Genomic DNA, 21092 nt, shown 5'->3' with positions numbered 1-21092 from the left:
ATTTTGAAAACAAAACCCTAGGACTGACCTTGTAAAAAGTGAAGTGGGGGTTCGTCGTACTTCTTCGCCAACTTGCCCATGAAGAACTTACTACAGAAATACTCGCTCTTCAAACTTCGCCATTCCTATCTCAAAAGGACTGAACTCAATCCATTCTGCAAAGTAACATGTCATGGTATTGTAACGTAGTCAACAAAATAGCCCTATTGAAATAACTGGCGATGAGGGCTGCTTCCATAAAACTTGTTAAGCGTCTTCTTGTATCGGGTCACTCTAATGGCCGATATAGTTTTAGTGCTTCTTCAGAGAAGGCATGACATCAGATACAATAGACCGCTTCGGTGGCCTAATGGTTAGTGCTTCCTGCCCGAAGTCGGGAGATCCGGGATCAATCCCGTGTCGGGTCATACCAAAGACTTTAAAAATGGTACTGCTTGCTGTCTCACTTGGCGCTCAGCACTCAGCAAGGGAAAAGAAATGGTTGCCCCGGTACCCGTACAATGTGACTAGGTGAGATGTCATGTCTGGTGTCTTCGACATGACACTTCAGTGGCAACAGCACTTTGGCGTCATGGACTCGCCTTGCCGCAAGAAGACACAGTATTAAAAGACCAAATGACACCTCGCCGTCGTAAGGTCGAAAATTCTTAAGACATGGTTAAATCCCTAGCATTCATTCATTCATTCATTCATTCAAACCTAAATCTTGGTCTGTCACCTTATGTTGCATGATCAAGATGGACACAGGCCCCCATTAGAACTTCCGTTTTTCGGGAGGAACGAATGTAATTCTGTGTATTTTAGGGTGTGAAGTCTTTTCTTGCTTCCAGCCTTCCGTTGTTGGTGTACAGGTGCATGCTTGGTATCAAAATGATGGAAATTGTCTAAGTTTTGGTCAGGTATGAGATTTACTGATGAAAGTTTGAAATTCTGGGCGAGAGGACAGGTGGTGATGAGGCTGCATCCTTTTTTGTCTTACCTTGAAAAGCTCTGGCAGAAACATTCTTCTTCACGTGTACACACGTATACAGAGGCATTGGGATGTTACCGTCCACAATTTTTATCTGTTGATCTGTCAGTGTACAATCTTTTCTCTGAAAGACCAAAGAATACATCGGGGTCAGTGATATTGACGCTATAGGCATATCACAATTCCTTCCCTCTGGTACCAGGTACATGCCTAGTAAGAGTCTTATTTTGTAAAGTTTAACCAACTTTACAAAATCTTGTACAGAAGGGATGTTTAACACAGGATAGACAGAAAAACGTAACGAATTAGAGAGCAAAAACATGAAGAATCTTTCTGAGGTGACCACTTTGTTAGTATCATCAATAAACCCAGTCAAAATATACATTCAAACAACCGTTTTCAAAATTGTAATCATGCCTGTAACATTAAACAAATCTGGTTTTACATATCAGACCACCCAATCCAACATCAATTGCCTCCCTTTTACTTACATCTTTTTAATTAGTGTTTCCAAAGAAATCCGTGAAGCTGATTGGCTGGCCGTTGTGCCATTTTTCCATCATGGCGCTGATGTACCGACTCACTTGCTGCATTCCCATCAAGTTTTCGCGTCAATGTTCTGTTTTAGCTCTACCTGAAATTCTTTCAGAGACAACTTTGGCCACTTCGGATGCGAGTACAATGTCGATAATAACCTGACAATTTAATATGGGGAAAAATATCTTTCAATTAAACCGAAGAAACCTATGACAATATTAAACATTAAAATAATTAAATTAAAGAGAGTATGCCAGAGATTTTGGACAAAAATCAAATCAAATTATCTGCATTTAACAATAACAGTATTTATATGGCTCAAATCACTGCCTCTCAGTAAATTATAGACTCGTATCTGTACTTTGTATCGTGTTAACATGCTTCTAAGGTTTGAAAAAGTTATAACGCTACATACTTTATAAATTTTAGGGTATTATTACCGATTTTTTTATGTAAACCGCGAATAGACCAGGCTGGTACTTTGTGAAGGTAATTATTTGGGCTATTCTAAAATGACAACAAAACTCTTGCCTTGACCCGGTATAGTCTCTTTTACTTAAAGCTTCATTCAAACGCACACGTTTCGGAACAAGCAGCAGGAGGGGCGAATGCACCAGCCAGTGGGGGAGGCGTGGGGCACGTGAGCGCCCCCCACCATGCTCTCCTTGGCCGGACCCCCCCTGGCGCGCTCCCCGGGGGGCAAGAGCGCCCCCACCATGATCTCCTTGCCGGACCCCCTGGCGCGCTCCCCGGGGGGCAAGAGCGCCACCACCATGCTCTCCTTGGCCGGACCCCCCCTGGCGCTCTCCCGGCCTACATGCACAATTACCCCAATTATTTGTGTACACGAAACGCGCCCGGCCTACATACACAATTACCCCAATTATTTGTGTACGCGAAACATTGCTTCCCGCGGGCCGGGGCACGTACCAGGGCCCCCATGTTTTCGTATTAGAGAGATGCTGTAGATTAGGTATACTTAGGAATACTTCAAGCAATGTGGGGCAAGGATACATGCAAGTGGCTGAAGTGTGGTTCTTTCGATCACTGCGGGCGGCGATGTATAAAGGAATACTGCAAGGTACACCTCGCCAGGTTAAGAAAAAGCCGTGGAACACAACCATGCCAACGGTGTGGAATCGGCGTGAAAAACGAGTATGGCCTTTGTCACTCATGTGGGTACCACAAACTTGCAAATAGGGACTGTCAAAGGCGTACAAGGGCTTTCCAAAAAGAGTTTGCCCGTTTAGCGGCCATCAATATTTCCTAGTGCATATATAGACTTCCCGCAGTTAAAAATAGGTTAGGCTTTGACTTACATTACACACACCGGTGAACTACATGCATGTATAGGCCTATGTATATATGTGGGTCAGAGACAGCCCAGCCCGTCTACATACAGGGAGCACAGATACTTCGTATACCCCAAGCTGAAAGATATACAATACAGACTGGGGTGTTTTATAAGGCAGTCTCCTGTAATGTGAGCATATAAGAGTCAGAGCCTACAAGGCTGGCGCCGTAATACCCTGTGAAGTGAGGCCGTTGTAACAAGCGCCATGTTCCCAGAATACGCGCGGGTGTTGTGCAATACTTGTGCTAATAAATCGTTGATTGCGTTTGATGTATGGGTCGTAGGACAAAACTAACATCAGATTCTGAGTCTACGTCTCTTCTTCGCCCATATTGCCGTTGTTATGGGTCGATTCTGAGCGAAAAAACAATTTTAGCGGAAAAGACACCCCCAATTTTTCACATCACATTCGGCGGCCCGGATAGCTCCCTTGGCCAGGGAGCCGGCCGCCCTGTGTCTCTGGGTATATAGCCGTGCTAATACCCGCCACCTCGCCGAATGATCGTCTCTAATTCTCCAATGATGAAAGCTCGAAGGTGGGCATTTCGAGGAGATTAGAATGGGGAGGTGGGGTGGTTGCAGAAGGGGGAGCCCGAAAAAACCGAATGATAACGCAAACGCACGAAAACGACCTTTAAGGTTTAGCCCCGGGCTCTCGAGACACAGCTTGGGTTTTGCTCTTTATGGTCGTGGGTTCGATCCCCGGCTAGGACATATTTTTTTATTTTCACAATTACTTACGGAGTGTAGCGCGGAGGTTGCTCATTAACACCGAAGGTGTAAAATACGGCGGTGCAGTCTATCGTCAGTCGGACAGAGCTTTTTTAATGTCTTGGCGGGCCAGGTCGCGACCTTGAGCTATGAGCTGCTTTTTAACCTTCTCGTCGAGTTGTGCGGAGTTGAATGCCTTGTGAGACTTCGAGCGTATCCCCTCCTTCAGATCATCGTAGCTCTGCAGCTCGGCCACTACCTGTTTAAACTCTACATCTGAAATAAGGCCATCTGACATTGCTGCGGACACCTGCGCGTGAATACTGTTTAGCTTGGCGTCAGCCAACAGCCCGGATGTCGTTGTGTTTCTTAGCCTTCGCGCGGAGCCGCTTATTAATTAATTTTCCAGCTGCGCTAATGACACCACACGCCAGCGCCGTTGCCTCCATTGCCAGCACCACGGGGGCGGCAAATACAGTAGACAGCAGCCCGACGCCAGCCACCCCCAAACCGAAAGAGGCCGCGAGCATTGCTGAATCCAAAGCCTCGGGGGCGCCAACTGCGCGCTGGTATTTTTTGTACAAGGCTCGCCTGAGGTCCGGTTGAGGTGCGGTTGGGGTAACATCTGTTGCGGAGCCAGAAGTGTTTGCCTCATCGTCCACGATGGTTGGATACAGACCCATTATAAACCGAATTGTTGTTATGGCAAAGCATAAATTATGGCAAAGCATAAATTATGGCAAAGCATAAATTATATCTAAATCGTCCTCAAACGTGCTGACCCGAAGGCGGCGAAGCCGAACGCCGGACTCCAGATACAGAGTCCCTACGTCCCTGCGGTCGGCTATCGTAACCTTTACATTATCGAGAGAGCTGTTAGCGATCGCTTTCTGCTGCGGTTGCGTTTTTACCATTATTCGGAGCTCCTTTCCATCGTGTTCGGACGGCCATCTGATTTTCAGCCCTGGGAGCAGAAATGTAGCGAGATCAGAGGCCACCCCTAGTTTTAGGTCCATGATAATGATGGACCCCTGGTTTATTTCTAACGCGGCTCGGAAATCTGTATTCGCGTTCAGGCGTACGTCGTTCTTCGCAGCGGCCAGTGTGAAGTGCCCTGCTGTTTCTAGAGCAACAAGACAGGTGTCGCTCGGCGTATACGACACGAATGTGAGCCCGGTGTTGAAAACCTTCTTGACCTCGGATTTAGTGGTTTGGACGGACATCGGCGTCACGAGCACATCGATAAGCCAATCGGGCTCGCGGGATCTGGCAAGGACAAATCGGTCATCACGGCGGACTAAGGAGAGTTTTTGATGCTCTATCGCCTCTGAAGGTGGCCTGCGCCCACCGATTGCAGCCGAGACGTCTTGAAGGGAATCAAACGTAGCGACAGCTTCTTGCCGCCCCACGTTAATCTTTTTTCGGCTGTAGAAGCCATTTTCGAACTGAAGGGCGTAAATCTTACCAGGTTGCCCGGGGAGCTCAAAATCCGTCGTGTCAGACAGGTCAGATAGTGACAGACATGTAGAACTGGGACCGGTCGAGTCAACCATTATTATGTCGTGATTTCTAGGGCCGCGCTTAGGTAACTGGTATCGAGACGCTTGCCGCTTATATCTAAAAGCGAGACCGTCAGCTTTGTCACGTATTCTCTACGCAAATTTTTGAACTGGGGGTTAGGGAAGGAAGCCGTCTTCCCGCAGTTGATCCCTTCGCCGGTCGCCGCGATGGCCCTAAGTAACGTTGAACCGCTACTGGTATCAGACGTGATCCTCACGTTTTCTGAGGTGCTCAGTTCGTCCAGATGCACAAATATTTCTTTGTGTGGAACCAAGTCGGGCCATTGATCAGCTTCCGTAGTGCCATTTCTGGGCATCAACCCGTCGGTGAATCCCAATATGGGGGCCAGCTCTTGCAGCATTAGGAAGGATTTGCCAGGGAGGCTTAGGGTTAGGCGGCCCGTAGCTTCGTTCATTTTCAGCGAAACGCCAAGGGGGCGGAAGATTACCTTGTCCAGCGTACAAACATTATAGTAACCCCTCGGCACTTCGACCCGTTCGCCATCAAGCAGGAAGCCCACTCCTGGGTGAATATTCACCCAGGCAGGGTAGAATGTTATTTCGCGGAGGGCAATTTTTAGGCAGCCGTGACGGTTGTCAAGAGCCTGTGGCAGTTCCGAGGAGGAGCCGTTTTGAATATTAGTGAGAGTTACGAACATCTTGTATTCCTACGGCAATAGAATGAACAGAGAGGCGTTTACTTTTAATAGGGGAGCGACCTATAAGGCCGGGTCATTCTATGCTGTTCAAACCCACGCAGAACAGCTGACGCGAACAGACATTTACGCGCAGGAGGGCAAGGCCTTTCAGGCCCAGTTCGCGGATGTATTTTCGAAGTACCGCCTGCCCAAGGTAACCAGCTATTCCATCGTTCAGGCCTGGAACACCAACCCAATGCAGTTCTGGCAGAATCAGGTGAATTTCGCGGTCTGGTGCGCAACGACGGGCTGTGGAGTATCCGCCAAAGACCATCTTCTCGCCGCCGATCCGCGCATAAAGGCCTTGTACGCATTTCACGTCTACTATCAAGTCCGACGGGTTTTGGAGGAGATCAAAGCCCCGCTACCGCAAGACAGAGCATGGGACTGGCTAAATAATCCCTACGACCGGCGGGCTTATGAAAGGATCTGCGGAGAGTTTCGGGTGTCACCGCACACAGACTGGGGGCGAGGTGGGGGCGCCAATCACGGACTCGGGGTGGCATACAACTACTGGACGAACCACGGCTACCACCCAATCGGTGACGGCAGTTTTGATCCGGGCAGGATGACGTTCCCGAAGACGTTCGGCAAGCTCCACGTCGATTACATTGAACAGGACAGCGTAGACGCCTGGGGGTCGTTTATTGTTGAAACATCCTCTGGATTCACGCAGCTTGGTGTGGAGCGCTTGAACGATTCCATCCGGACCTACGTATGGGCCATATTAGGCGCCCAAGCGCAAACGAGGACGCGTATTCTTGGGACGGGAACAGCATTCGATGCACAAAAGCAGTTCTTCGCCAATGTGGAAGACGCCATTGCCTCTCCAGTCGATCTCCCCTCAGCAATCAAACGGTACCAGGACGTTCTACAATACGCCGGTAGCGTGGTCGACTTTGTGTTCGGCATAGGCCTTTACATGGCTCCCAGCGACATGTTGCTGCGGATCGGCCAGATAGCCAACTACAATAACAAAATCGTCGTGGCCACAGAAGAACAGAAGCTAGGTTCTAACGAGGGTGTGAACGACGTAGTGCCGCCCACTTTGCAGTCGGGCAGATAGGGGGATTGTAAAGCCGCAAGAGACTGTGCCGCACAGCCCTGTTGTTCCTGTTCCTGTTCTTGTTCCGAAGGAACAGGGACAACAACAACAACAGCTCCGCGCGGCGGATTCATTTCCGTTAGCGCAATATAACCACGAAGCGGAAAAGACAGCCCTCGTGGTGGCCGGGGTGGCCATCGGTTTACTGCTGTTATGGCATTAACCAGTTCCGAACGGCTATGAGTAATAGGCCGCCTACTGCGACGACTAGGGCCCAGACATTGTCGGCCAACCACCCAGCCGTTTTTCCGAGAAGGTTCAGGAGCCAGGATACGATACTGCCAATTATCCCTGGAATCGCTGCGGCCGCCTTCCCAGCCAGCTTGCCAAGGGCCCGTGCGAGGGACTGGAGATGCTTTTACACCCACTCTTTGACACCGCGCCCGTCCTCTGGTTTAGGAGACGGCGTGCCCCCGCCGCCAGACCCGCCGCTCAGCGCTAGCTTCAACGCAAGCGTTATTGTCGAGAGCGCCATCCCAATAGCTGTGAGAATGGACACGATTGTTACCCCCTGCTCACGGAAGAGGGTACGAACTCTCTCGGCCAGTGTGGTGTCCTTGTGGAGGATGCGATCGATGGTCTCCCTAATGCGGTTTATTTGCGTTCGCAGGGCCTCGCCCGTTGCAGAGGCTGCTTCGAGCCGGGCCGCCCTTTCATCCTCGAGGTTCCGTATTCGTTCGGCGATCCGACGCCGGGCGAATTCATCAACACCGTCGGTGTTGGCCTCTTCCAACTTCTGTTTCTGTTTAGCTAAGTCTCTTTCGATTGCCGACAGCTTGGCGAGGTTATTCGTGTGCTCTCCGCGAATGGTTTGCAGAGCCTTGTCTAGCCCCCGGAGTTCCCGAAGAGGGAGCGGCGGATCGTTTATCGTTTCAAGAACACGCCCGACCTCACTATCCGTGAAGCTGGTTTCCACAGCTTCTATGGTCTCTGTCGCGGGCTGGTTTAAATCCTTCAGCTCCATGGTATCTGCCTCGGCGGCCGCGGCACCAATCTTATCGCGCGCCGTCTGCAGGACTCTGACCGCTGCCGGATGCAAGGTTGCCTTCCCTGACTTCCAGTCGGGAAAGCCAAGATCTTCTCTGATCGCCTGGAGAGCGCCGTCCTTGCGCTGGTTGCTGTATAAATAGGAGAGCGCTAGTGGTTCCCCCGTGTGGAGGTTTGTAAGCCTCAGGGTTGGAAATGCGGCGAGGCGGAGACGCCCATCTACGAGCTCAAACTTCTCGTACTCCCGCCTCCCGGTAGGGACAAGCCCTTTCTCCGCCAGATGGTTGTAATAGTCATCCACGGCAGCCCGCGTCAACTCACTTCGAAGACTTGATCGGTTGCTTGTTTCTGTCGCGATATTGTTTACAATGTCATTTCGTGTGTTCCGAAGGAACTGCAGAGGTGGTGGTGGATCATCATCGTCAGGATCTTCCGGGGGGTCCGGCCGATAGCCATAATCACCGATGTCGGCCATCGCCCGAATTAAACACTCGTTTCTATGTCTTTAACATAACACCAATACCAATGAATTCGAACGCATACGGCCGCAGACTCAACCCCTTCAGAAGACTCCGAGAGCCGTTAGCGGCGAAGGGTGTGCGGCAGTCCGTGGTCGTCACATTCAAATCCGAGCACAATCGACGCGAATCAGCAACTATTGGTCCGCTTCCCCAACCTCGGCGAGCATGACGTGATTGTTCCCGGCACCGTTCGCCTAGCCTTCACGATTGTGCTCAACTCGACGGACGCGAATGCCACCGTGGTCGGCAACCTCGGGCGCGCCATCGTAAAGAAGACCACGATCAAAGCCAGCGGAAATGAAGTGATGTCCATCGATGACTCCGATGTATTTCATTGCTACGGCGATCTATGGCTGACCAGGAACGAGCGGCAGAATGCGGCCTACCAAGGCATCGGCAGCGACAACATGCTCAAACATCGCGTCGGGGCGGATGACGCGAATGATAATGCGGGAGACAATGCGATCGCTCGTGCCATGGGCAACCGGTTCTGCATCCCACGAGATTTCGAGATTTTGGAGAGCCACATGCCGTTCTATCAGAGCGCACTCTCCGACCGACTCGAGTACGAACTAACCTTCAACGATTACGGCCGGGTCGTGAAGGCATCGGGTGATGCCGCCGCCGCTTACACCATCGACAATATCAGTCTGGAGTTCGACAAGATAACCGAACAGGAGCTGGCTAGGCAGATCCGCGGCCAGTTCATCCATAACGTCACAATCTTCTATGATCGCGTCCTTCGCCACCGAAAATTGGCGAAGAACAAATCCGACACGCTGTGGAACATTAACCTTAACGTGCCCGCGAGGTCGATGAAGGGAATCCTGATGCTGTTCGAGACGTCTTCAGCGGGGGCATTGTGGAAGCGTAGGTCTGAATCCTTCTACAACCCGAAGATCACCAAAGTGGAGGTTACCGTTGAGGGTGTCCCCAATCAGCTATACAGCCAGGGAATGCGGGCATACCAACAGTGGGAAGAAGCCAGGAAATTCTTCGCCAGCTCACCCATTAGGAAGCGGGACCCGGAGGTGGCTAGGGTCGTAAAAGACTTGGGTCTGGCGGATGTGTCCTTGGAGGAGTTCCTGAGGTCGAAGTACGCTTTCTGGCTTGACCTTCGGACGAGTGACGACGACCAGCTGCATGGTAGTGGGCGACGCGTGGTTAACACCAGCGAGGGAATCACATTGCAGATTACGAAAGAGGCAGAGGAGGATGGAGTATTGAACGTGTATCTGTATGTGATTATGGACGCTCAGCTACACCTCGAGAATGGCCGGTTCGTCAGCGCCCTGTATTGATTTCCCCAAGGAGGCCCACAGCGCGATCATCTGTGGGCAGACGGGGTGCGGAAAAACCGTCTTCGTTCTAGACCTGTTGGAGGGTCCTTTCCGCGGTGCCTTCCAACATATTGTGATCCTATGCCCCACTCTTCGGTATAACAAGGCCTACCAGCTGCGGCCGTGGATACGGTCTGATCCAGAGGTCTACTGTTTAGACCCGGGCAAGCGGCTCCACGACTACCTTCGGGCGCTCCACCATCTTTTCGAGGGAGAGCCTACTTTGTACATCGTTGACGACTGCAGCGCGACGAAGGCGATGACGAAGAAAAAAGACATGCTTTCAGAGCTGGCCTTCTCGGGCCGTCATGCGAGCCAAAGCGCCTGGGTCCTTACTCAAAAGTACAACTCCGTCCTCAAAGACCTACGCGAGCAGACGCGTTGGGTGGCTCTCTTCCACTGCAAGGACCGGGACTCGTTTGGAGAGTGCCTCCGAGAGAATGACGTCATCCCGACCCCGGAAGAAAGGGCAGCGGTTCGACGGCTGCTCGCAGAGAAGAAGCATTCTAAGCTCCTGCTGAAGACGGATCAGCCAGTTGCTTATCAGGTGTTAAGCCAAACAGCTGTTGAGTAATCAGTACTTGTTCCGAAGGAACAATGACTGAAGCACTTGTGCATGCCGCGATACTGATTGCGCGACTATATTAGACAAAGGAGACTGTGTACGCATGCGATAGTTCGAATGAACAGAGTAAGGATGGAATGTGACGACCTGATTGACGAGCTGCTAGGCGATGCCGAGCCCCCTACTGTTCCGAAGGAACGTGACAGCCATGTGCCGCCCGGTGGCCATGTGCCGCCCGGTGATGCGCCAAACAGTGCGACACAGCATAGAGACAGATTGGCCACACTTGCGTCTGGTGGGCAGGCCGAGCGGTATTTGGGGAAGAACGTTACGGCTGAAGGCATCGACGCCATGAGCGACGAAGACATCGAAAAGCTGTACTCTCGCTACGAGGCTCGACTGGGTGCTCAGATGACGCAGACGCTCGGAAAAGCCGCACTGCGATTCTATTCAGTGGTGGCCAGCACGGTTCTACCTATCCCACCCGAGAATCAACCAAAGCTTGTAGCAGACCTCGAGGCTGACCCGTTTGTTGACCACGCTCTATTAAGAGCGTCTTGCGATTTGTACCACCGTTTCGGTATGTACTTAGCCCCGCTAACCATGGCGCTGACCACCGCAAAATATTGTTTGTTTGGACACAAGTGCCCTCGAAATCCATCTTATCAGGATGAATCCAACGAGGGAGCGGGAGACGAGCGAGTGGGAGACGAGCCCTGCTGCTGACGACGGCACGACAGCAAAGCCAATAGCTAAGCAATAGCTAAGCAATAGTTAAGCAATAGCTAAGAATAGCTAAGCAATAGTTAAGCAGTGTTAACCATGGCGCTGAGCATTTGAACAGGCGGTTTTTTCACGTATAGAGATGGATCCAACGAGCGAGCTGGAGACGAGCCCTTCTACGGGAGAAGCGCCCCAAAGCGTGGCAGCCCCTTCTACGGGACAAGCGCCGCAAAGCGTGACAGCCCCTTCTACGGAACGCGTGAAGGATCCCAAAAGAGTCGCTGCGGGGCTAGCTAGCGCAGCAGCGAGAAAGGCGAAGTCGGAAAAAGTCTTAGAGGAACTTCGCAGAGCTAAAGCTGCTTTGCTTCCGCATTCCGTAGAATCGACACCCGAAGAGCCGAAGCGGGCTGAAAAGTCCAAAACCTCGGAAAAGCCGGAGCGGACTGAAAAGCCCAAAACCTCGGAAATGCTCAGCTGGGCCCCCTTGGCGCTGTTAGTCGTTGGGGTGGGTGTCCTGGTCCTGTCCCGGTTCCTTCGGAACAGGAACAGCAATAGCACGCGACACGAAGTGTCAGCAGCATGCGAAGCCAGAATCTCGGAGCCACCAAATTTCCATTTGAAGGAGCGCCACCCTAACTATATGCTGTAGAAATATGTCTTCCCCCATCACTGATGGAAAAATGCTGGCCAACGCGGCCTACCACGCAGCTGTAGTCACCTTCCTGGCCGCTGGGTATGCTCGCCTGGGAAAAATGGCCTTGACAGCACCGATCCCAAAGCTGGACACCACCGCTCGTGACCTGGGCATGGTGACCGTCGATATCGCTTTAGCCCTCGTTTCCAAGGACATGTTAATTAAACAGGGGATACTCCCCCCTAATATTATCACGTAATGGCTTCCATCGCCATGATGATGGGCGGCGCTCTCGTAAACGCTCTGGCCTTCAGCGGGAGCAACTATGTCTTTTCGTTGCTACGGAGCTCCGGTGTTGACGAAGAGCGGAGACGACATGATCACGCGGTAGAACAGCTCCAAGCCGCTCAGGCAAAATGGGCCAGAAAACGAACTGAGCGCTTGGACTGGATCAACGATGAACTTCGCCGCCAGGGCCACGCCGTCCAAACGTTCAGGGACGTTGAGACCGCCATACGCGAATATGCCCGAGTCACGGGCAAAACATTTACACGCGATGCTCGCGATGCCCTGCTGGGCCCAGAGCCAAAGCTCTCCGATTTCTACGTACCATCCGAGGTTAAAAAAAATCGCGAAATGACCTTTGTCGTCCTAGGAATGTGTGTGGTTGGCGGCGTTAGCTATTCCATAGCAAGACTCACCAAGTAATCCGAAATGACCGTGTTTCATCGCCGAAAGGCGTTTGGGGCTCAATGCCGACACAACCTTAGTAGTGAGGTGGGTACAAATGTGCCCTTCGGGCACCCAGATGGACAAAAAATATTTTTGATGCTCTCACATCAAATCGAAGCTATGGTACGATTTTTTGGGGTCTGACGCACATTCTCGGAAGCCGTTCTTCCGAACGAAATTTGCCGGGGCGTCTTTTAACTCAACGTGTAGCCGCTGTGGCGCAAAGGCTTTGTATTTGTCTCCGCGGATATTATGCAGTTCCAGAACCGAAGTTTCACCGAAGCGTGTGCTCATCGGCTTAACTCTGGCTATCTTATATACGCCGTCCGGGAGTTCGCGCCACTTCGTCATCTCGCTTCTCGAATTCTCGGCGAAGTCTTTATCACTCGGCCACTCTGCCATCTTGCTGCTGCTATGCTATGCTTACGTTTGCTTTGCTTGGCTTTGGGGGATACATACATGTTTCCGTGTCTTAAAATAGGAATTTGCCTATCTGGGTACCAGATATTAGAGCCTTGGGTCTGTACGGGCATGATACCATCATGTCCAAGTTGGCGGATATCTATTACTCCCCTAGGGGCTACTGGAAGGGACTGGCGGCGATCCCCAAGCTAGCCGCTGCTGCCAAAGTGTCAGAAGATACGGCTCGTCCATGGCTAAAGAAGCAAGCTATCTGGCTTCCCCCGCCCGGAGCAAATACCGAGACCTCTGTTCGGCGTCGAAACACCGAATGAAGTTCATCAGGCCGATCTTCTGTTTCTGCCGCACGACCGACCGGGGAGAGGTCGTAAGCTGTACAAGTACGCGCTGACAGTGGTTGACGTCGCTTCGCGCTACAAGGAGGCTGAAGCTCTCGCTACGAAAGATTCAAAAGAGGTCGCGGATGCTTTGACCCGTATTTACAAGCGCGGCCCTCTTACATGGCCAAAGCTGTTTCAAGTCGACCCGGGGCGTGAATTCATGGGTGCTGTAAGCCAGTTGCTGGCCAAACACGGTGTGTCGGTTAGACGTGGGCGGGTGGATGTGCACAGGGATCAAGGCATTGTAGAGCGTTTCAACCGCACTCTGGCTGAGCGGCTCTTTGGGCATCAGTATGCTCAGGAGCTGCGCCTTCCTCCCGGACACCAGTCCACTGAATGGGTGGCAAGGCTGCCCTCTGTTGTTGCTGCTCTGAATAACGAGACAACAAGACTAACTGGTAAAAAGCCGAAAGACGCCATCAAGGTAAAGGTTGTAACACAAAAGCCCTCTTCGGTGGTTCCAGGTCGCCCCACAGGACTAGATGAGCGCAAAATCCCGTCAGGTGTGGGCGTTCGCTACCTCTACCAGCCAGGCGAACTGGAAGGCGGCCGCCGTCGCGCGACAGACCCTGTATGGTCACTTGAGGTGTACCGGCTGGGGCGCTCTGTCACAAAGCCCAATGAGCCCGTGCTATATTATCTAGACGATACGTCGGATGGTCCGCAACGGGGCTTCGTCCGTGAAGAATTGCTTATAGTACCTCCTGATACTGAGCTTCCCCCTGATGGGGTCCTACAACGGCGTTAACGCTGCTGCGCCTCTCTTCCGGTTACACTCAAGGCAGGTGAGGCGGACGTTGTCACGGGTGTGGCCTCTGCTGTTATCTAGCCGGTCAACGGAGAATTGCTGCGTGTCTTCGGGCTGGTAGGCCCACAGGAGCTTGATGTCGCAAGCTGCGTAGAGATTGCCCTGAGCCTCTTTGAGCGCGAGGACGTGGTCGACCTTCAGGTTGAATCCATCTAGCCCTCTAGCTTGATCCTGACGCTTGTAGGCCACTCGCTTCCTCTGAATGGATTGCCGGGTCTGCTGCTCGGTGGGGGCAGGGACTCCGCTGTCCTCTTTTTTCGCCGGCGCCGGCGCATCACCCAACGAACCCTCCTCTGGGGGACTTGCTACCCTATCGAGCTGGCTGAGATATTCTACCCGTGAGATGGCGAGGTAAGCCAGGTTGGACCACTGGAGGTTGTCATCAACGATCCAGACCTTCTTTGGAGCGTGGATCGTGAGACCCTGGGACGAGTGGACGGTCAATGCATATCTGAGGCGCCAATCTTCGGTCTGTATGGCCCTCCCTGCTGCCTCTATGGTGACGTCCACCACATCGTTGAGAACCAGCTTTTCTCTGATTTCTGTACCTGGGATGGTGACCTCTATGTTTTGCTTCCGGCTGTCCTTGGGGTGGTACAGCAGGGGCACCGGAGTGTCCTTCCAGCGATCCTGGTGTCGTTGGAATAGGAGCTCCTGCGTTCGGTCACGTACCTTCTGCCTCGAGGTCAAGATAACATCGCTTGGCTTCCAGGCTTCAATAAACCTCTCCCATCCGAGGCATCCGGGTAGAGCTTTTCGCATCTCCTCGCACTGCTTCCGATCCGACTGTAGACGAATTGCTCGCTTGAGGGCCTTCAACGCCTCGTCTTTGGCTCGGTGATCGTGTTTGACCTCTTCATAGTAGTCTGCTGTCTGTACCAACCAGTTATGTGGCATTTCACCTGCAATCGGTGGCGGTTGGCCTTGATCGCCGCAACAGATAACTTGCACACTCCTATTTTCGAGCCAGTTCAGGAACGTCTCCAGAAAAGATTGTGGCACAGTGCACACCTCGTCCCAGATGATAACGCGGGGGACGTATTTCTGGCCCATCCTTTCTGGGGTCCAGTCAGTCTGTCCACTCCAGCGGAAGAAGCTGTGATAAGTCTGGGCTTTGACCCCTCTGGCTCGCATCTCCTTGGCCAACCGGTGAGTCGGCGTGAAGACAAGGGGGTCTCTGCGACGGAAGAGCTCGATAGCGCGTGTCGTTTTTCCACTGCCACCACCACCATTAAGGTAACTCAACTGGTGGCGGGTTAGCGGGTCGGTGTAGCGAGGTGCGGTGGAGTCGGGTGTTTGGCATGTGCGCCGCAAGTACTCTGGTTTAGGTAGATAGGCTGCGTGTTCCTGCGGCATGTACATCTGTTCACCCTTATCGCGCCACTGGGCCGGGGCAACCACGGGAAAGCACGGCTCTCCTGGCAGGCATGCATAACAATTTTCATTTCCACAATCACAGAGCCTTTCCGCCACGTACGCATCAACGTCGTTCAGTTTATGCAGCGCCGCCTTCTGGATATAGATGCTGTCGGTGGCCACTCGGACAGCCTCCCCGGGGCTAAATCTTGAAAGCATGGTGATGAGGTTGATGTGGGCGTAGGCCAGCATGGAAGCCCGCAGATGGGCGTACTGAGGCTGTGAGCTGTCGTAGTACGCGAGGATGTGGCCAAGAGGGCACCTTTGAGGGGCACCCACAAGCGTACCATTTTGTCGGGTGTCACGCACAAGGAAGTCTAGCTCTCCCTGGTCGGTGACCAGCCTTCGCGTCATTCTTTTGCCATCGGCCTTGCTACCCTGCGTGAACTTGCCTATGACTGCACAGGCCTGGTCTCGGTTGTCGGGCATCCAGACGTCGGTCTGTTTCCCAAAGGCAAGGATTGCTTCGCGGATTTTGAGGGTTTTCAAGAGACCGGACTGTTCAAGGTGTGCGAGCAGCGGTGTTGGTGCCCAGCCCTTCTCGGCGAAATGCTTCCCAAACCAGGCGGGGATAACTGAATGGCAGTTATCCGCGAACTCCCACTCGACGACCTCTGCAAAGCCGGTGCCAATGTCTTTTGGGAGAGGACCATTGATGGCTACACGGGTCATGCGGTGGGTTGGGTGCCCGAAACGTTCGAAATACGCCTTGGCTTCGCCTTCTCCCTGGAAGGATGCTGGGTAACAGGCCTTCATGTCGATGCTCGCAACCTCTCTCGTGTCGTAGTCCATGGAGTTCCAGAGCCCTCCGTGGCCATGCTCAACACAGGCTTTCTGAACATCGTCGATGAAGCTGGCTGGGGTCGGTTTCCAGTCGTTGCGTTCTTTGGCTATGATGCTAGCCGCATGGTTCTCTCCGAAAGCCCGGTCGGCGAGTTCGGGGTAGCCCAGGGCGCGGCAGATCTGTTGCAGTCGCTCGTGAACTTCCCGCGTCCTGTAGGTGCGGCCGTCCTGGAGAGCAAACTGATCGACACTTAGCTGTCTGTCTTGTCCGCCAAGCAGCCACACCGCCAGAGGCTCATCCTGGGTAGCCTCACGGATTGCCTGCCAGACATCTCCCTCGTAGATGTGGACCTCTCGGCTTTGGGGGAAGTGGAGGTCTTTGGACCAGGCGTGGCCGTTGTGGCTGATGAGCTCTATTTTTCTCCTGATACCGTTGCCACCGAATTGGTACATGCCGCTGTTGTAGATGTCCTCTCCGGCGATATCTCGTAAGATGATTGCCCTCTTGAGGATATTTTCTAGGGTCGCCACATCACCAACTGTGGCACCGGTTTCATGAACTCTTTCTTCCCATTCCTGTATCTTCCTTCGCCTTTCTTGTGTCAGTCCATGACCTCTCAGTGCGCCTTCGAAGTGCTCCACGACTCTTTGGGCTACGCAGTTGAAGTCACCATCCCTCAGTGGGGCTAAGTTTGCGGGGTCCGGATCCCGGACGGGGTAGAGGCCGTAAGCAACTGCAGTGACTGGGTAGGCATTGTCATAGAACACTCTGTCAATCCCGGTCAGGACACCAGGCTCCGTCTGGCTTGTCACCTCGACGACACCCTGGCCTTTCTTCCTCTCAGTACGGATGGGGTCGAATTTGTCTTCGACGGCCCAGTCCCCTTCTGCCCGCTCTCAGAGGAATTTGACCCTCAGGATGAATTTATCGTCTTTGGGGAGAGCGGCCAGGAGCTGTGCTGCCCTCTCATCTGACATTTTTGCATCCAGAGATAGCCGACCAGCTCCAGCATACATACCATTAGTGATTTTTACGTCACCAATGTCAAGGGGGTCTTCTTCTTCCACTCTCCACGTGGAGAAGACCGCAGTGGCACCATCAACTTCAAACTCGTCCTTGGCGTCGTTAAGAATCTCAACCCACTCGCTAGTTGGGAGCTGTACCGGGTGAGGGACCCGGTGATCCAGGTCGATAAAGGGCTGTTCCTGTTCTGCAGTATACCGGTCGAGGATTCCAGGCCCTTCCCGTGCTATAGCAGATGCCAAGGTCTCTTTCCTTGATTTCGTGAGACCGCTGATATGGGGCTTGCTCTTTCGATTACTCAATTTCTGTTGTGGATGAAACCGTAAACGAGGATTTCGAGCGATGCCCGCTGCATACTTTCTCGCACGTAAAGCGGCGCCGACCTCGGCATCAAGCTGCGCTAGTTCACGACGACGTTGCCCTTTTTTGTGTGGGTTCTCGATATCGCTGCGAATAGCTGGAAGTCTCCCCGTCTTCCGCGCACGCTTGATTCTCTCTATCCACTCGCGTGCACGGGCCCTGCCTATCGCATCGATAAGGCCGCCTTTCTTGAGCTTCCACAGGCCGGGAAGCCCGTAGTTCCTTGCTAAAGCTCGCAGTTCTTTGACTGTTGGCATCTCTTTGAAGTATACCTAATCTACAGCATCTCTCTAATACGAAAACATGGGGGCCCTGGTACGTGCCCCGGCCCGCGGGAAGCAATGTTTCGCGTACACAAATAATTGGGGTAATTGTGTATGTAGGCCGGGCGCGTTTCGTGTACACAAATAATTGGGGTAATTGTGCATGTAAGCCGGGAGAGCGCCAGGGGGGGTCCGGCCAAGGAGAGCATGGTGGGGGCGCTCTTGCCCCCCGGGGAGCGCGCCAGGGGGTCCGGCAAGGAGATCATGGTGGGGGCGCTCTTGCCCCCCGGGGAGCGCGCCAGGGGGGGTCCGGCCAAGGAGGGCATGGTGGGGGGCGCTCACGTGCCCCACGCCTCCCCCACTGGCTGGTGCATTCGCCCCCCCTGCTGCTGAACAACACGGAAATTTAGCACGCTGAGCAAAGATTTTGTCAAATCACACTGTGACTGACACTAGAAACCAACATTTACACAAACAGAGAAAGAAAAAAGTATGTATCAAAGCACAGACGCCATATTGACCGCCGCCAGTTTGTGATTTTCATACTGTTCACACAGATCAACACATACTCATTTCGACTTGTTTTGACTCTTTTAGCCACGAAGTTACAAAAGCTCGTTTAAGAATGTTAATTGCAGAACGTGAAATTCGCCCATTTCGTCTTTTGCACCTCCTAACATATTGAATAGATCGAGCAGTTAAAATCGTGATCATGCTTTTGCTTATCGTGACGTCAACTTCAAAGCGGGCTACTTTCTACAGGAACGTATTCAAATCTCAGATGTCGAAGGTCAATTCACCATTTTGATATTACACATTTGCTTTTCAGTTGGTTAAGGTTTAATGGCTTATCAGACAAACAGATATGCGGTCAGGGTGACCCTGAAAACATTTCTATGATCACTAGAGGGTTGATGCGTTAAGTCTGAAAGCCGCGCAAGAACCTTTGCTCATCGGTTAATTCTGAAAACATTCCACTGCACGTCAAAGTGTGTATAGACATTAATTTTCCCCAGCTTTACAAAGCTCATCTTTGCACTAAAAATTGCATATGCTAACATTTCAGAGTTCTCCAAAATGCCTTCAACTTCTGTTGAAAATCCTTTACAAGTGCCAAAAAGTCAGCAAATGCAACTTTTCTCCAGGGATCACTTTTATATAAGTGTTACATTTCATTACATACAAAAACCCCATTTTGAAAACGAAGGAGAAAAAACCCCTGAAATATTAAAGTAGTTCGCCGAGCGTGAAGTTATAAGATCTTACCAACACCCCGACAGTCCACATGTGTAAATGACACAGTCCAGCACATCTGTTTCTTGCAGAGCTTTGAAGACACCGCTATAGGCCACCATAGCCCAGAAACCCCCACCTGACCCCAGCACGGCTACAGTCGGCACCTGAAATACAACGATCGATTTATAGATTGATTAATTATTATCAATGTAACAACCTTGCTGGCTGAGTTGCTCCCGATTATTATTTATTTTGGTATATCCCAACTTAAAAATGAATTGGCCAGGTCAGCCCATAACTTGTGAGTATAGTTCTATAGTGATAGTGATTTCTCAGTCTCTTATCCCTGTTATACAATTCTCAGAATCTCTTGCCTCTCGCGACATATCCGCAGATCTCGTAGGTTTGTGTAAATGTTGATTTCCAGTATGAGCAATCCAGAAAAACGTGCATTGTAAAATAGGAATGTACTTGGGAGGGATGTCGTATTTGAATCGCACAATCCTGCATACGACTGGTTGTATCCTGACGCAGATAGAGCTTATCTGATGAAATAGACACTCTGATTCGGGTTTTTTTTTCCCTTTTTTATTGATTTCTTTCTATCGAGATTTGCAGGTATCCTTGCGGAGTTGGGTAAATCTTATCAAACAACGCTGTTGCGAGAGTTACGGAGAGAAACAGCCCCAAATGTGTCGGGCTGCCGGTAACATCTTTAGCTATTAAATCTTCCTGAACAGACGTGATTGCCATGGACCCTTTTTTTTCGGCGAGACCACACGGTTGACGTTGATTTATGCTTGGGAAGATTCAATGCGCCTGTGAAGAGCGGTAAATGTTCTCTGCCGTCAGTGCGACACATTTGGGGTTGTTTCGGTCAGAATTATCCCACTCTATATTTGCAGATAATCAGACATGTAGACCGCTGTTCATGTGTCAGTTCTGTCATTTGAAGACAATTCACATGAAGGCGGGTGGTCTGTTTTGAATGAACTATACCCTGGTTACATGACCTGTTGTTTTGCAGGATTATATTACTGAGCGGAGTTGTCTAGTACAAGCACAAAGTGTCTGATTTTACTGGCGTGTGACTGACATCCTGGAAGACAGCTTAGGGGCTACAGCTGAAATGTTCACAATGCCACAACTTTAAAACATGTGGAGCGGCAAAGCGTTGATATCAGTTAATTCTGATTGGCTTATATTACAAATTACCCGCATGCCCGTTTACAAGCTCCATAAAAAAAAACAATCCGTGACGCGCTGTATATTCCACTCGATCAGAATTTCCTTCGACAACGCGTAATTAAATTTAATCACGTTATAACATACAAAATCGTCATGTACCTCTTCAATGGTTTTCGCCAAGTAAACAGCCCATTCCTGTCATAGTTTTCAACTTCCTGACCTTAAGATAATTCATTTCTTCTTCACACAAATCCACACTGTAGCGTAAATTTGGTTGCGTATTGAAAAGAAAACCCTATTAGCCACCTTACACAATTTGGAAAGCTTTGAGATAACCGGAAACTAAATTCTCAGTTTTAACATTATCTATATTTAAGGGAGCATGTCAACAACAACAGCGACAAATATTAATGGGTTTTAAAGGGTGCTTTTCTCATTAGTATCTCCGTTTTATGTTTGTAGAAATACACTTCTTTTGTGTCTTGGGAATACGTACATGTGTTTTGATCTATTTATAAACATATTTCTAAACTTGAAAATACTTACTCTATTTCTGTCTTTAATTCCATATCAGGTTCAGAGACCTAAAAGTAGCGAAGAAGTGGATACGAATTCTTCATTAACATAAGACAGTAGTTTATTTATTTGATTGTGTTTTATGTCATTCTCAAGAACTTTTTGCCGTAAGTAAGGCGGTGAGGTTTGTATGTAATGGGGAACTGGACAAAGTCCGGATAAATCTTCCATTATCTGTGACGTGCCCATGTGCACACCATAT

At 51.1% G+C, this 21092-nt stretch overlaps 1 protein-coding gene across 1 annotated transcript in view; it reads right to left on the bottom strand.

The window, feature by feature from the left end:
• LOC135479847 (cytosolic phospholipase A2-like) overlaps positions 1-19879 on the bottom strand; it is a 28629-nt gene extending 8750 nt beyond the window's left edge. The window contains 8 exon segments of the mRNA XM_064759750.1: positions 29-111; positions 113-155; positions 980-1094; positions 1462-1574; positions 1577-1665; positions 11772-11778; positions 19161-19290; positions 19799-19879. Coding sequence (XP_064615820.1) covers positions 29-111; positions 113-155; positions 980-1094; positions 1462-1574; positions 1577-1665; positions 11772-11778; positions 19161-19290; positions 19799-19879 — 661 coding nt within the window.
• Between the last annotated feature and the right edge of the window lie 1213 nt (positions 19880-21092).

This window comes from Liolophura sinensis, chromosome 12, assembly GCF_032854445.1.
Source record: "Liolophura sinensis isolate JHLJ2023 chromosome 12, CUHK_Ljap_v2, whole genome shotgun sequence".
NCBI classification, from domain to species: domain Eukaryota; kingdom Metazoa; phylum Mollusca; class Polyplacophora; order Chitonida; family Chitonidae; genus Liolophura; species Liolophura sinensis.
This window is presented reverse-complemented; position numbering and strand designations above follow the sequence as displayed.